Source organism: Megachile rotundata, chromosome 8 (genome assembly GCF_050947335.1).
Source record: "Megachile rotundata isolate GNS110a chromosome 8, iyMegRotu1, whole genome shotgun sequence".
Lineage (NCBI taxonomy): Eukaryota > Metazoa > Arthropoda > Insecta > Hymenoptera > Megachilidae > Megachile > Megachile rotundata.
Window position 1 is genome coordinate 6,999,975 of NC_134990.1, and position 17,123 is coordinate 7,017,097.

The window sequence follows — 17,123 nt, forward strand, 5'->3', positions numbered from 1 at the left end:
AGATTCCACCATGCTGTAAATCGAATAGTCCGAAACGACGAGGCAACTGGTTCTACCCACCATTTTGAAATGAGCCTTATTTAAAATATACTATTATTTCGTTTATTCTTTCCAAATTCTCTCTTTTAAACATGACATCCTTTATTAAAATTTTATTGCAAATAAATTATTAAGGTACTGTTTTGAATCAGTACATGTTTGATTTCGTCTTACAAACTCTATTTTGATTATAATTTCTGTTTTTCGTGTCGCATTTTAAAGTAATTATTACAATATAGATTTTTCTACAATTTACGATTTCAATCGCGTTCTTGGCTTTATTCGAAATAAAGTATTACACCTTGATTATTTTTTTTTTCAAATATATATTATTAATAATTTTTCAGACTTGTATTTCAAATAAATTAGTGCATAAATCACTACCATCCAACCCCTTATTTTAACCGCTTTCTCTATTGTTTGTAAAATTACTTTCAACAAACTATCACAGCATAGTCACGAGATAAGCGAAATAGATTTATGCAATATAAATTAATGACATCGGCATAGATGAAATTATATTGTACTGTTCATTTTCGCTTATATTGAGATTTTACTAAAAACATATCTTGCTTATTTCTCATCTTCGAAAGAATTTATGAGTTCATTTATTGCTTCTTGAGATGTTTCTATGAAGCATTTGTTCATAATTCTGTATGTATCCTCCATAAGTTTTGGAAGATCTTCTTTTGTTAAACCTTTCGTAGGAATGGCAGGTAGAATGTTAATATAACTTGTACCTGAAACATAATAGTGTTAAACTATTGTGTGACAAATATAAGTAAAAAATGTGCAATTCATACTTTTAAATAACATAGTTCTTCGAATATTTAATTATTATAACACCTAAAATTTATCACTTCGTTACAATAAAGCTATTAGATAATACACAGATTTTCTAACATAAAGCACAGAGTTTATCTATTACAAGTTTATTGCCATATTATTATCTTTGCCTTAAAAGAATGCACATTTTCAATACAGCTACAGATATGTAGTACTAAATTCTGTCAATACTAACCGGAATTAAATATTTTTCGCTTAGAATTCAGAAAATAATACTTCGACATAACAACAGGTTGTATTGGTAATTGCGTATCGATGGCTAAGTGGAACGCGCCCTTTTTGAAAGGAAATAGCCTAGAACTGCAGTGCCGAGAACCTTCCGGAAAGACTATAACATTTCTCTGAAGATATGGAAGAACTGATCAGTACATACTTATTCAAATTTCACAATACATAGAATAAAAATTACTTTTAAATCTTTCACACGTTTGACCATTGCATTAATCGTTTTTTGTGCTTCACTGCTGTTTTGTCTGTCGATGAAGATAGTTCCAGAAGCCCAAGCTGCCAAGCCAAAGGGTCCATAATAAAGAAGTTCTTTTTTCATGATGGCGATACACCTTTCCAGCAGGGGACACAGTTCAGCTACAGCTGAAATTAAAATTGAATTATTTATTTACATATAGTACATATAGTATGTTACAAATACTGTTTCGTGATAGTTTAATGCGGTTTCTAATTTTTCTATTGCAGTAAATTTTTGTTTTGTTGCTACCAACTATCGAAAGACATTACAACAAATAAATGTCACGTTACAAATAAGTATCATAGTGTTTGGCTGTAAAGTCTGATATACACAGTCCCTGGCCATCGAATTAAGCAAACACTTTTTGGGTTTAAAAACTCCTCGGTAATCTACCTTCAGATACAATAATAAAACATTATAAATTAGTTACACTTACCCGCCATATCTAGCATACTTTGATGATTCAGTAACACAATGCTGCCTGAATCTTTAACAATATTTTCCTTCCCGCGAATGTGATATGTCACCCCCACTAATTTCACGACTGCGCTTACAACCCTTGCTGCAAACCTATAGCGTTAAGTTTATAATGAACAATTCCAATTTTATAATTTATTAGCTTAGTTTTCTCTTTTTCGCTTACAATGGATTTCTCCAGTCCCCCATTCGTAGAAACATGAAAGGCCAAAGTAGACTATTTGGTATAATCACAGCTGCCGTTAATGAAGAACATTTGATGTAGTACCTCAGTGTTTCACACGAAGCAACAATTGTCAAGAGGATAAGAAAAATCAGGAATCCTGAGCAGTAGACGACACTTCCCAATCTGAAATTATGTGACTTGTAATGAAAATGTAACTAGTTTATATTCTTCAAAGGTGTCAATATATTAAAAATATGTCGTAACTTTTTACGCTGAGATGTTTAATCTTTTGCACAGAGCGCTGTTTATACAAATTTTTTGCAGAGAAATTATATTGCGTAATTCAAAATATAAATATTAATTACTAACGCAGTTATGCTATATCGGATCTTATATTAGAGTCACTAATAATGTTTTCTACAGATAATGTAACATTTATTACACAAAATAAGAAATGTAAATTACAAAAAGTTTAAACTATCGCATGAATCTTCATATGTGAATTAGTAAAGATTTGAAGAAATATTGCAATGTTTGAGAGACATTAGGAAGACAAATATCGACTGAGATGGAAGTATATTATATTTCATTGATTGTTAATGCGAATTTACTTACGCAAACGAGGAAGCAAGTTTTATCCAAATATAGAGGCGAAAATATATTACGGTTTAAAACTAATTTTTCTTAATAAAATATATCACTGTCAAGATAGTCGAAACTAGAATAATCAGTCACAATCGCAGACCCCAACGCACGTATATTGAAATTTAACACTGTATTAACATCTCGTATCGTTAATACTCGCTTGTACGAAATTGGTCCATTAGAATCCGCGCATTAAGTAAAAAAAATCAAATCAGTAAATATACAATATATTTCGTTAAATTTCGTGTATATTTTAACATAAATTAAATATGGAAATTTTGTGAAAACCAAATAATTTCTAGATTTACACGATTTGTACCATTTCTAAAATCGAGGTAACTGTACGAAACAACAACGTGGAATCGATGAACAGAATATTGATCAACTTACATATTGTACATAGTTGCGTAATTTAGTTTAAGATTGAAACAGGTAAGAATCGTTTAATGCAACAGTTCTTTTCACAAGACAGTAATTTTATGATGGAAATATACTTCTCAGTACAATGCACGACTAGCATAGAAATGACGTTATCGCGATTTAGGGATATATACTCTAGCCAAAAGCAAAAACGGTGTTTTCCGAAAAAAGTGTACTTATACATAAAAACATCGCAAACGCTTAATGATAAGTACAGATGTATATCTGCGAAGCTATTGATGTTCACATAAAACATATAATACATGATAAATGATATACATTTTTTATAACTTGACATCTCGTAAATGCAGAAGCATCATCAGTATAATTGCTATTAATGATTTCTCAATAGCAATCGTAGCGACATTAGTTACGCTGTTCTGTCGTATTAGTAAATGCAGCCGTTTCGAAATTTAAACACGATATGAAAATGGTAGTTTAAATCCTAAAATAATTTAAGCTACTAATGTCGTTTGCATTCGAGACAGATTAAATTATCCTATTCCGAATGGTTCTGAATTTAATTACGAAATGAGTTAGGTTATATTAATTTGGGGCGGGACACCTATTCATTTGTGGAAAATGTAAAATGTTCTGTGAGTGTCAGGTGAAATCGTGCACGTCGCGTATTTTCTGATTTTCGGTTAAACATTGAACATACTCCAGAGAGTCAAGTTTGTAACCTATACTATAATATTTTATGTTCGTTATCTCTAGATACAGTGTAAAAATTAACTATCGCACTTTAGCTAAACAAAATTTGCTCCAAATAAAATTATTACAAATTACAAATTATATAAATATTATAGTAATAACATACCAACTTATCATAACTCGAAATATATTATTTCGCTATCAATGTATTTCGTCAATTAATTAATATCTTATTAAAGAATTTTAAGCGCTCCCCAATTCGAGAGCATTAAAATGATTAAAGCTAGAATGTAATGAGTTAAATTATTTACGAGTAATTAATAATAAGTCGAAGTAAATTTTTTGTAGATACAACAATGTATTATTGTTATTGCGAAATATGTAATAAAGCAGTAATAACTATTTTTATGTTCAGGGGAGAGATCGGAATTTGGAGGGAAAACGCACGACTCTGGGGTATAAAAGAGCGTGCGGCGGACGCTCTTCGCAGAACGGTCTCCGACTTGCTACGAACAACAGCTGTTAGGAGGGCATTAGGAACGCTTGAAAGCTGGAAGATACTAAAGGTCCTTTCGGATTCTTGAAGCATTAATTTCTAGAATTCGAAAAATACATTATTTTTAATTCATGGTAGTGACATGGATTATTCCTGGTTGGGTAAATAAACGAAATAATTATTGAGCACTGTTGATATTAATATTTAATGTGAATTATATTTTAATTTAATTAGCTTAATGTTATTAAACTCTGTTTATTGTACGTTTGCAATAAAGAATATTATTGTGAAAGAACGCATGGTGCTTGAAATCTAAATCCCAACGTTAATTAATCATTGTGAATGTGCTTCCAGAAAGGCAGTTCTTTACCAGCCTAGTGGACGAACTGTCAAATCCTGATTGTAGAATATAAGCCCGTCCTTGGATCGATTTCTATGATGCGTTGATTGTAAAATGTGATTGTAGGATGCATCCAGTAGCGCAAGTCACCGACTGTGGAGTCGCATGCTTACGAATTCCACCATGTAGTAAGACGAATAATTTGAAACGATAGGACAACTGGTTCTACTCTCAATTTTGAAATGACTCTTCGTTTATTCTTTCTAAATTCTCTCTATTAAAAATGACATCCTTTATTACAATTATATTGCAAATAAATTATTGAGGATTTGTTTTGAACCAGTTCATGTTTGATCTCGTCTTACGAAATCTATTTCGATTATAATTTCTGCTTTTCGTGTCGCATTCTAAAGAAATTATTACAATATAGATTTTTCTTGAATTTATAATTTCAATAGCATTCTTGGTTTTTTTCGGAATGAAGTATTACTTCTTGATTATTTTTTCAAATATATATTATTATACATGTTTCGTGTTTTCACAGTTGTACTTCAAATAAATTAGTGCATACATCATTACCACCCAGCCCCCTATTTTAACCGCTTTCTCTATTGTTTGTAAAATTACTTTGAACAAACTATCACAGCAGAGTGACAATATAAGCGAAATTAATTTACGCAATATAAATTAATAATATCCATATAAGTGAAATTATATTGTACAATTCATTCTCGCTTATATTGAGATGTTACTATAAACACATCTTGCTTATTTTCCATCTTCGAAAGAATTTATGTGCTCATTTATTGCTTCTTGCGATGTTTCTGTGAAGCGTTTATTCATAATTCTATATGTATCCTCCATAAGTTTTGGAAGATCTTCTTTTGTTAAACCTTTCGTAGGAATGGCAGGTAGAATATTAATATAACTTGTACCTGAAACATAATAGTGTTAAACTATTGTATGACAAATATAAGTAAAAAATGTGCAATTCATACTTTTAAATAACATAGTTCTTCGAATATTTAATTATTATAACACCTAAAATTTATCAGTTCTTTACAATAAAGCTATTACATAATACACAGATTTTCTAACATAAAGCACAGAGTTTATCTATTACAAGTTTATTGCCATATTATTATCTTTGCCTTAAAAGAATGCACATTTTCAATACAGTTACAGATATGTAGTACTAAATTCTGTCAATACTAACCGGAATTAAATATTTTTCGCTTGGAATTCAGAAAATAATACTTTGAAACAATAACAGGTTGTATTGGTAATTGCGTATCGATGGCTAAGTGAAACGCGCCCTTTTTAAAAGGTAACAGCGTAGAATTACTATGTCGATGACCTTCCGGATATATTAATACATTTGCCTAAAAAAGATATGGGTATGATGGATACATATGTATATACCAATATACATTTCCCAATGTACAAAATAGCTATTACCTTTACATCTTTTATATGTTTGACTATTGCATTCATTTTTGCTTGAGCTTTACTACTATTTTCTCTATCGACAAAGATAGTTCCAGAGAGCCAAGCTGCTAATCCAAACGTTCCATAATAAATAAGTTCTTTCTTCACGACAGCGGCACACCTCTCCAGCAAATGCCACAATTCTCCTACAACTAAAATTAAAATTGAATTATTTATTGACATGTATTACATTACGAGTATTATTCCGTGGTAGTTGAATGCGATTTCTAGTTCTTTAATACAAAAGATTTTTGTTATATTGTCATGGTGAGTTGAAAGAACTTCAAGGGAGAGAGGAGATCTACTGAAAATCAGTATCACTGTTTCCAAACCTGGTATATCTAAGTATGAGAGAGCAAATACCAGAACATGAGTAGAAGTTTTTTTTGTGCTTTTGCCAGAGAAAAGAAGCAAATGAGAATTCTTACCATAGCAGCTAAATACGTAGCTTTGACAAGCATAGTGCGATACATGTTCTAGGATATGCTTTCTGTTACTTGAGAGATTCGTTACGAACGAAACTTCAGACTGTAAAATGGCAAAAGACTTTTTTTAAATTTCGTGGTGAGCATCTTCCATGGAGTACAATGTCAAAACGCTACGAAATAGTGGATATACTTACCCACCCAATCTAACATACTTTGATGGTTGATTAATACAATGCTGCCCGAATCTTTAACAATATTTTCTTTCCCACGAATCTCAAATCTCAGTCCTATTAATTTCACCGCTGTCTTGACAATCCATGTTAATAGCCTATAGCGTTAAGTTTATTATGAATTTACAATTCAGTTACAGAAAATTTTATCTGTTAATTCAGTTATTCTCTTTTTTTCCTTACAGTGCATTTCTCCAGTCTCCGATTCGTAGTAACATGAAAGGCCAATGCATACTTGCTGGTATAGCAGTAGCTATTATGATAAAAGCAAATTTAACGTAGTATCTCAGTGGTTCACAAGAAGCAGCAATCGCCAGAAGGATAACAATAATCAGAAATACCGTCGAAAAATAGATAGCATTTGCTAATCTGAAAGTACATGATGATTTAATAAAATTAGAATGATTAAGCTTATTTCTAATGACCTTGCTTTCTGCATGAAAAGTTAATAGTTTCAGTTAATTCACACTCAAAGTGATAATATTCCCAATGTATTTCCATTAGTCTTAATAAGGATTGAATACAAATTGGTTGTTTCAATTAGTTCAGTATAGTGCAGTATAAAAACGGATTATGTAATTAAAATTAAATTAATAGAATCTTAAGGTATTCTGCAAGTAATCATGTTAAATTATGTTTCTAAATGTCAATATTAACGAGTACATCAGATTAAATTTTATTATACAAATTATAATCAGTGTAAATATCAAATATTATGTATTAGTATAATTAAACATATAGAAGGTTAAAATATTTTTTGTAGTAAAAATCTTTTGAACACTTAATAGATAAAATATTTCAATGTTCATTAATTTGTTTTAATGTTGCGATGACGAATGATTAATTCTGTTTGACGCATGACGCAGATAAATCGTAGGCAATGTTAAAATTGTAATTTGGGACACTACTTCGAACTTACTCGCTGAAAGCGCATAATATTCCATAGTTATTTGAACGATAACAGAATTATGATCATTTCCATCTTACACCTAATCGATCTCTTAAAAACAATTTAAATATTAATATTCACTCTTTGTATAAGAATTTGAGTACAGTTAATACTAAATGAATAGCACAGTTATATAAGGATTTAAATTTGTCAACAATAGTGCAACTTGAAAGTTTATAAATACAATATGTTGTACTTTATGATGGAGTGTCAAATAAACAGCGAGGGAACAGTAAATCAAAGGTGAGCTATACAGACAAACGTGCAGTTAGTAAAGAGTAATGAAACAACACTGAGAAATGGGTTATTGTATCTTTCCGCAATTAGTTTCTAAAATAAACAGTATTTAATGCAGCATGACCTTGCCTATTTAAGCTATATTTCATCGCGCCATTTTTAAAAACGTGAAAAATATATGAAACAATAGTTGAGAATCGATGAACAAAATATCGATCAACTTACATAGTATACATAGTTTCGTATTTTGGCCTAAGATATCAAAACAGGTAAGAAACAGCAGTTAAATGGTTCAACACAACCGTTCGTTTCACAAGCCCATGACTGTATGATAGTAACATGCTTCCAAGTATACACGATTAGTATCATTTGTATGGAAATATCGTTATCGCGTTTAAGAAAACATGTTTAAGAGGGAAACAAATCAGCTTTTTCGGAAAGAAAACGTAATCATGGATAATTACATCGTAAGCGTTCAATGATACGTACATAAAGTAGTGTAGCTTATTTAAAACATACAGACAAACATATGCAACGCGGCTGTTGCTTCCGTTCGTTGAGATAGAACGACGTTAAATATTACTAATTTTAAGTATCATTATTTTCCCAAATCCCTACATCTCCAAGTCCTTACGACCCCAAATTTCTACATCCACAAATTCCTACATTCCCGAAATCTCTACATTCCTGAATTTCTACATCCCCAAGTCCCTACATCTCCAAGCCCTTATGTCCCCAAATCTCTACATCTGCAGATTCCCACATTCCCAAATTTCTACATTATAAATTCCTATATCCCCAAATCCCTACCTGGCCAAATTCTTACATTTCAAATACCTACGTCCTCAAATCCCTACATTCCCAAATTCTCACATTTGAAGATCTCTACATCCCCAAATTCCTACATAGCCAAATTTCTGCATTCCCAAATTCCTACATAGCCAAATCTCTGCATCCTTAAATCCCTACGTCTCCAATTCCCTACATCCCTAAATTCTCACATGTGAAGATCTTTATATCCCCAAATTCCTACATCTCCAAATCCCTACATTCCCAAATCTCTATATCCCTAAATCTCTACATCTCCAAATCCCTACATCCCCAAATCTCTACATCCCCAAATTCCTACATACCCAAATCTCTGCATCCCCAAATCTCTACATACCGAAATCTCTGCATTCCCAAATTCCTACATATCCAAATCTCTGCATCCTTAAATCCCTACGTATCCAATTCCCTACATCCCTAAATTCTCACATGTGAAGATCTCTATATCCCCAAATTCCTACATCTCCAAATCCCTACATTCCCAAATCTCTATATCCCCAAATCCCTACATCCCCAAATCTCTACATCCCCAAATCCCTACATCCCCAAACCTCTACATCCCCAAATTCCAACATCCCCAAACCTCTACATTCCCAAATTTCTACATTCCCGAATCCCTAAATCTCTAAATCCCGGTATACTGCGATAAAAGCAGTCAAACCTTAATCTCTCCACGTGTCCCCAAGAAACTTAATAATGTTGATCATTTTAACGACAATATCCTAGGTCTTAGTATTCGAAGTACACTCCACAATCGATTAAAATGACAACGAACTTTACAACTCCCACAATACTTACTATATGCGAGCTTCTTTTAAGGTAGTCTAACCTTGGAGTTACAGGCTTTCAGGACCAACATTTCTGTTCGCGACAGAGAGATATCAAGATCCAAACATGTTAGGTTACTTCGAATTGTCTCTGTTGCCTTTTCAATGATGCATCTGCCAGTTTCAAGAGTATTGGCCTTAGCATAGGAGTCTGTGTCATCGGCATATTGAACCACTTGGATTTGGTTTTGGAGATTTGCCAGGGTTCTCCTGATGTACAGGGTCTCTCTAAAGTTCAATTTCATTCTTTTATTTTGCAAACGGCATTAAATGTGGGAAAATGTTGAAGACGAAAGTTGTGGGATATCGAGGGACATAGAGTGGTGGCAATGACTTGAACTTGAATGATTGTTTGGAAGTCAGGTGAACGTCATCTTTAGTTTGTTAAATAGAATCTTTTATTTTAAAACAGAACTCTGAAAATACAAAACTTGATTAATAATATATATTTGAAAAAGAAAATAATCAAGAAGTAATACTTTATTTCGAACAAAACCAAGAACGCGATTGAAATCGCGTAAATTGTAGAAAAATCTATATTGTAATAATTTCTTTAAAATGCGACACGAAAAGCAGAAATTATAATCAAAATAGATTTTTAAGACGAAATCAAACATGAACAGATTCAAAGCAATACCTCAATAATTTATTTGCAATAAAATTCTAATAAAAGATGTCATTTTTAATAGAGGGAATTTGGAAAGAATAAACGAAATAATAGTGTATTTTAAATAAGGCTCGTTTCAAAATGGTGGGTAGAACCAGTTACCTCGTCGTTTCGGACTATTCGTCTTACAGCATGGTGGAATCCTCAAGCATGCGACTCACCAGTCGCTGACTCGTTCTACTGTACGCATCTTGCGGTCACATTTTACAATCAACGCACCATAGAGATGAACCGACAGTCGGGCCGTTATAGTACATTCAAGATTAGGCAGATTATCTGCCAAGTTGGTAAAGTAGTTGTTGTTGATTTTGTTAGGACCTCGATTGCTTTGATCATTGGCCTTGGTAAAGAAGTGACATTCTGAAAGGATAATTGCAACGATTAATTATCTATTCTCATTTAAAGTAGTATGTATTCTTCTTAAATATATTCAAATTTATTCGCACAAACATGCAATAAACAGAGTTTATTGCAAATGAGCTTATGTTTGCAAAGAATCTGTGAGGATAGTTTTTGATGACTCAGAAGAAAGTTTTTTGCCATTTCTACATCATTCCCTATATTATTAACGAGATATAGCGTAGAGTGCGAATTGTTCTGGTCACATAATCTGCATCTTCAAGCCCACAAAATATACTGCAAGGAGTATAAAATCAATATTAAAAATATATAATAAATATATTGTATATAAATCAATAAAATCAATATTAATTTTTTTTCCCCCAAAAAATAGAACATGTGGCGCCATCTCTCCCGCGAACAGGGTGACTACACACTTTTGAGACTGTAGTTTCATTAGTTTCTACGGCGTGACGATAGATGACGCCACGTGTATCGTTTTTCCCGCGTATTTAAATAAATAACTTCATTTTTACAATGTTATCTTCTGTTAAATATTTACAATGAGTTAATGAACTTGTTAACACACAAATTTTAAGCTTTAATATAAAAATTTTTACCGTTGCAATGTTATTCCCTATATTAACGATGATTCAGTATGAGTGTGCGAACTGCTTTGAACATTAATCCGCATCTTCGTACCCACGATGTATTACTGCTTCCATCAAAATCTACATATGAAAAAGGTAAAAAATTTTGTCAACTCTCTAAAATCCGTTCCCGCAAATGTTTCCTTTCTTACAATGAAGCTTACGTACAAAATTTGACGTGATTTAGAGCATGAAGGTATTCTGAAGAAAATCTCTATTTGCGAATGACTGCGAAACATAGAAATGCCTTGTTTAAAAAAAAAGCGCAGTTTTCGTTTCGATAGTTATTTACTCGACCTGTAGATCGCGCCGATTGTACTGTTTTGAACCAGCGCGCGCAAAAATATAAATTTTTAAATTTCCCAAAGCTTTCAAAATACTTTCTATTTCCTAAATTAATTACTTTGCTTTAACTTACTTTCTTCTATATAATTTGGGTGCTAAATCCATAGAATACTTCTGGTATTAATATAGATATCAGTATAAAATTTAATTATGAGGAAATGTTGAATTACGTTCTAGCAGATTTCCTGGAATCACATTTCTGGAACGTCGTGCGCGCAATGAAACTGCAAAAATAAGTGCTTGCAAAACTTATCGATTCCGAAAATGCTTTTTGTAAATTGTCATATTATATAAGACGGAAATATTATTATGGATTCCTTGTTTTCCTTAGCTGCTATTTTTCTCGAGGAAGCTAAATTTGTACTTTGATGTCCGCCCATGTTGGGACACTCTGTATATTTAGTCCAGCAGAAATACTCTGCGCACGACGCAGGCGTAATCATTTATCAAGTAACACTGATTGCCGGTTTAAGTGACGGATTTTTAGACACATCAGTTTACAACGAGTAGATTAGGAGATGGATTTTATTTCTTTATTTTGTTCGTTTGCCACACAAGTTTTACTGATTAATGAGTAATTTATTAACAAACTATTTTTACGTATTTATACAATATTTAATCTGTTATCCGAATTCTAAAAATGTGTTTATTTGTATATCGAAGTTATTAAAAATTTAAACGAAATGTTATTTATATATAAATGAATGAATTTCAATTTTTAATGTGTTAGCTTATTAATGTTGCATGTGTAAACGAATTAAAGTTACATGCTCCAGAAGTTTAATACATACTTCATCAAATTACTTAATGGTAACCAGTCAGTCAATTTGAATCTGTTTGCCTACCCTCTCTTTGTAATTTGTTTGATGTATTAGAGATATTGGTCTATTTAAGGACACAGTTCATCTTTGGTGAGTTGATCATTATATCATTTGATAAAAAGGAATAAATATATAATTTTCAGGTACTTCAAATAGACAGTAATTATGGAAAAGAAAAATATAAAATCAACACCATGGATACTGCAACCTTGGAGCCTTCTTCTTCTTATTATGATTCAATTCCTAATTCAGTTTCTAATATCTATCTATCTTTATACTTATGTGGCTCGCGTGGAATCAGATGTATTTGTCATGCAAAATCAAAACTTTTTAGACGTTCAAAAATTAGAACGTAGGAAACGAAGCAGTGCATTGCCTGTGACAGAAGATAATAAAGTTTCAGATGCATCTAGAGTACGTGTTATTGACATATATTACACAAACAATAATATTTCACAACTTAATTTTATATTTTAGATATGGCAAGAAAAGGATACACTGAAAGAATCCAAAAAAGTAACTTCATCTCCTACGGTAAAGTCAGGTTTAACGTCTTCTCCAATCACACCTATGGGACATGATTGGGTGTGGCTGAATGCAGATACTCGTGTCCAGGTTGATTATTTAGTTATTTCTAAATATTTGTAACATTTGACAGCATTAACCATTTTAATATTGTATAGGTACTTTGTGTTTTAGGTTGATGCGATTGAAAATTTTTGTCGTTCTTCGATGAAATATTGTCCACCGGGTTTACCAGGAGCACCAGGAAGCCCAGGAGCTCCTGGAGAACCAGGACTTCCAGGACTGCAAGGAATGACTGGTCCAAAAGGACCACCTGGCTTAACTGGCCCTCCTGGACCTCGTGGGCCAAAAGGTGACATTGGACCATCTGGTTTTGATGGAAGAGATGGAGTACCAGGTGAACCTGGTCTTGATGGAATACCTGGACGTAGCGGTTTAGATGGATTACCTGGAATAAATGGTAAACCAGGGCTAAATGGATCTCCTGGTCGGCCTGGACGAAATGGCACAGACGGTATGCTTTTGAAATTTTGCAGCTTTTATTATTCTTTATTTTAAATGTTTGTATTGCTTGTAAAAATATACTGAAATATTATGTTTTCAGGGAGGCCTGGTCAAATGGGACCACAAGGACCACCTGGACCGCGCGGTAACTTAACATTATTTCAAATTCCCTCATTCTAATTGCACATGGATGAAAAAAAGAGATACGTTGTTGATGTAAACAACTTTAGGAGAAGTGGGTCCTCCTGGTAGACCAGGCTTACCGGGACAAGATGGCAGACCAGGGATAACAGCCTGGAAGGTGAACATGAATGATCACAATATAAATGATCTATTAATTCCACCTTCCATTTTAGGTAAGAATTTTCAAGCGACAAATTTGTAAATTACATTTCTTTAAACAACACTTGTTTGTATGATATTATTCAGATGATCGAATGTTACCTGCAACGTTAAATTCTACTGGATTAATTTCTGTTTATGAGGGAATCAATTTAAGATTGAGATGCGCAGCAAGTGGAAAACCCCAGCCCGTTGTTCAATGGTTTAGAAGCGATGGAGCTGTCATTCCTATAGGATCTTGGCATGGTAATATAAAATATGATAATTATCATAATAATTATGGCAATTTGTAATCGTTTTATTAAATTAATATGCTCTTATTTTCTTTAATAACATTTCATAACAATTAAAAACCAGTAATTAACAAAGAAGTTAAAAAACATATAACTTATCGACAGTGACTTCTGCAATTGGACCAACATTTAACATCAGTGTAGTAAACAGAGAACACATGGGAGAGTATACTTGTGTTGCTGATAATGGCGTTCCTCCTCAAGCATTTAAAAAGTTCAAACTTCAAGTTAAATGTAAGTATATCATTTTATGTCTTTGTCTTTAGTTTGAAATAAATAAAAGGATATTTTTCTAGTTCCACCGTTTATTCGAATACGCAATCAAATGATCCGCGTACGCAGTCAAAGTACTGCAGTTTTGGAATGCGAAGTTGAAGCATACCCAGAACCAATTGTTTCTTGGGAGCGCGAAGATGGTCGTCGCCTTAAAATGTCGTCTGACAAATATAGACTGGAAGTATACGATAAAAAAGATTTATACAAAGTAATACATCGTAGTTTTATGTATGACAAACCTATTTGCATATATATGTATACATATAGATTAATCATTTTCAGTTTAAAATGCGCTTGAAGATCACGAAAATAACGTTGGCGGATCACGGTATCTACTACTGTGTTGTTAAAAATGATATTGATACTACCAAAGGATCATTTATAGTCGATGGTCAGACATTTGTTATATATTTTAAATCTCTGTTCTTCAAATGATAATTTAAGTCGACATTGAAATATTTCAGATGATATCAAAAATATGGAGAAATTAAAGATAGGAAAACAGCAGCACGTTACATATGGAAAGCCCGCACCGCAAAACATTGATTTAGAAGAACTTTGCGCACCGCATGAAACTTGTTCAGCTTGTCCTGTTTTGAGATGTACTTTCACAGATGTTGCCGAATATTTAAATATTCAGCCACTCAAAAATGTTAACTTCACTGGACTTCCGCCACGATTAGCGGGTATTTTAAAATTATGATGTCTTGTTCTGTATATATCTCATACAATATCTGTACACCTTGTCTGTATATTACTCTTTTATTACTTTACTAGCCTACGATATTTTATTATGCTATAATTTACAGTATATTTTTGACACTGTGAGGACTTAAATAATTATTACAGATGGTGTAATAGAAGTAGTAGGGAAACCTGTTTTAAAGGGTACAATGGATGATCATTATGGAAGCTGGATGCACGACATGGCTAGATCTGATGGATATCCAGATAAACTCTGGGTAACTCGAAAAAACGAAAGTTCCTTTATTTTCGAATATAAATCGAAAGAGCATTTTAAAAATACTAGCTCATATCCTATCGCATTACCTTATCCATTTCAGGTATAGCACCATGATTTCAAAGTTGCATATAAAAATCTCATACTAAACTTCATTTATTTACAGGGAAATGGTCATATAGTATATAATAGATCATTTTTTTATAATCCTATAAATCGATCTTCAGTTTTTCGTTTTAATCTTCATTCTCTTTCCGACCATATATGCGATAAAGAATTTGCGCGATGTGAGTTGCATCTTCCGGGATTATTGGTGAATACAAGAAATTATCTTTATACACCAAACCATAATTTCAATTACATTGATTTCAATGTTGATGAGAATGGTAACTTTATTTTGGATAATTTTAATAAATATTCACCACAAAATGAATAATGACATAACTTATTTTTAATAACAGGATTATGGGTAATATATGGTTTACCATCAAACAATACAGTAGTAGTTAAACTAGATGCAAATAATATGAATATACAACATGCATGGAATATTAGTATCGATAATCATAAATTTGGAGAAATGTTTATTGCTGGAGGAGTACTTTATGCTGTTCATAGTGTCACTGAAGAAACAATGAAAATAGGGTATAAATTAATCTTAATGAAGGAATGAAATTAATTAACAGGAACTTAATGTTATTATTTTTCCAGATTGGCATTCGATCTCTATAAGAACATTACAATACCTGTTCATTTATCATTTACAAATCCTTATCATAAGACTACTGCAGTAACTTATAATCACAAGACCAAAGTAAAGTTTATTTTTGGTGTAGATAAACAAAACAAAGTTATAATTTGGTGCTGCTTAATTAAATTTCTCTTTTCTTTATAGGAGCTTTACACTTGGAATAAAGGAAATCAGTTAGCATATCCTATTAAATATCAAGGTTTTACAAACGTTACCAAAGAAGAATACAAAGGTATAGAAAGTGGAATATGAAACACTGATTACATAATACAAAACACTGATAAGATGACATTAAAGTATTTATAGATTACACAATATATTTTATTCTTTATTTTTCCTTTAATATACTGCCAAAAAGAAGAAGACACAAATAAGAAACAATCATTTTTCATTGTATTTTAAACTCTTTTGCTATACTTGTTTTACACCCAGTTATGTCAACTTTTTACTATTCAAGTAAGTACAAATATATAAAGCATAATTCAATTATTTACAACACAGGAAATTTAAATGTATGTATATTACTGTTAATTCACTTAAATTATATTAATCGATGTATGACAATCGAATAGTTCGCAAAAAATTACTATTTCCGAAAATAAGTCACTGTACAAGTTTGGGAAACTATGACTGATATTATAAAACTAATTTTATTATTTATTCTTGTAATAATTAAGTCTAGTTTTAAATTTAATAATTTGTGTATTGAAAAATTCCTATATGTATAAATTTTTTAAGTCAATAATTTACATTCAACGGAGGATTCACGATTATGCGTACGTGAAAGTCCGTATGAAGAGGAATTCGCTCAGCGGGCCATATAGCGAGATTGCACTGTAGTTATAAAATATCATCGTAAAACTCATGTAAAATATATTTATACAATAATGTTAACCGTTTTAATAAACACCATAATATTGTAGTACTTCATGTTCCTCTTTTGTGTATAAAATTATTATTGATGCACAAATATAACGTTTCTTTACTGTGAACATATTTTTATATTTCGCAATCACAAAAATAACGATTTTCATTAATTACCTTGGTTCTGTTTATATGTATTTATAGTTTTGTATAAAGTTTCAAAGTATTTTAATTAAACTACTTGTTAAA

At 31.9% G+C, this 17,123-nt stretch overlaps 2 protein-coding genes and 1 long non-coding RNA gene across 6 annotated transcripts; 1 reads left to right on the plus strand and 2 right to left on the minus strand.

Annotated features, from left to right (window-relative positions):
* Nucleotides 1-76: 76 nt before the first annotated feature.
* LOC100879078 (uncharacterized) lies at nucleotides 77-8,577 on the minus strand. Its single transcript, XM_076534472.1, has 12 exons — nucleotides 8,107-8,577; nucleotides 6,879-7,064; nucleotides 6,660-6,793; nucleotides 6,008-6,189; nucleotides 5,766-5,931; nucleotides 5,321-5,484; nucleotides 4,217-4,308; nucleotides 1,995-2,177; nucleotides 1,788-1,921; nucleotides 1,295-1,476; nucleotides 1,061-1,226; nucleotides 77-779 (listed from the first exon to the last, which is right to left on the minus strand). Exons 1-12 carry the CDS (start codon nucleotides 8,115-8,117, stop codon nucleotides 613-615), a joined length of 1,767 nt encoding a protein of 588 aa, XP_076390587.1. The 5' UTR covers nucleotides 8,118-8,577; the 3' UTR covers nucleotides 77-612.
* A 3,260-nt stretch (nucleotides 8,578-11,837) lies between these two features.
* On the plus strand, nucleotides 11,838-16,935 carry LOC100878969 (uncharacterized). Of its 4 annotated transcripts, none has more exons than XM_076534208.1 (16): nucleotides 11,838-12,448; nucleotides 12,515-12,772; nucleotides 12,836-12,973; nucleotides 13,058-13,397; nucleotides 13,488-13,532; nucleotides 13,618-13,743; nucleotides 13,817-13,975; nucleotides 14,128-14,256; nucleotides 14,319-14,506; nucleotides 14,581-14,689; nucleotides 14,763-14,984; nucleotides 15,148-15,362; nucleotides 15,426-15,645; nucleotides 15,721-15,904; nucleotides 15,971-16,073; nucleotides 16,155-16,935. In XM_076534208.1, exons 2-16 carry the CDS (start codon nucleotides 12,524-12,526, stop codon nucleotides 16,260-16,262), a joined length of 2,535 nt encoding a protein of 844 aa, XP_076390323.1. In that variant the 5' UTR covers nucleotides 11,838-12,448; nucleotides 12,515-12,523; the 3' UTR covers nucleotides 16,263-16,935. The 4 variants fall into 4 exon arrangements, with proteins under 4 accessions (XP_076390323.1, XP_012143321.2, XP_012143319.2 ...); XM_012287931.2 differs by having other exon boundaries at nucleotides 11,838-12,347; nucleotides 12,502-12,772; XM_012287929.2 differs by having other exon boundaries at nucleotides 11,851-12,448; nucleotides 12,502-12,772.
* LOC143264954 (uncharacterized) lies at nucleotides 16,707-17,051 on the minus strand. The gene is made up of 2 exons (XR_013038967.1): nucleotides 16,921-17,051; nucleotides 16,707-16,844 (listed from the first exon to the last, which is right to left on the minus strand). It is a non-coding gene; the product is annotated as an uncharacterized LOC143264954 (long non-coding RNA).
* Between the last annotated feature and the right edge of the window lie 72 nt (nucleotides 17,052-17,123).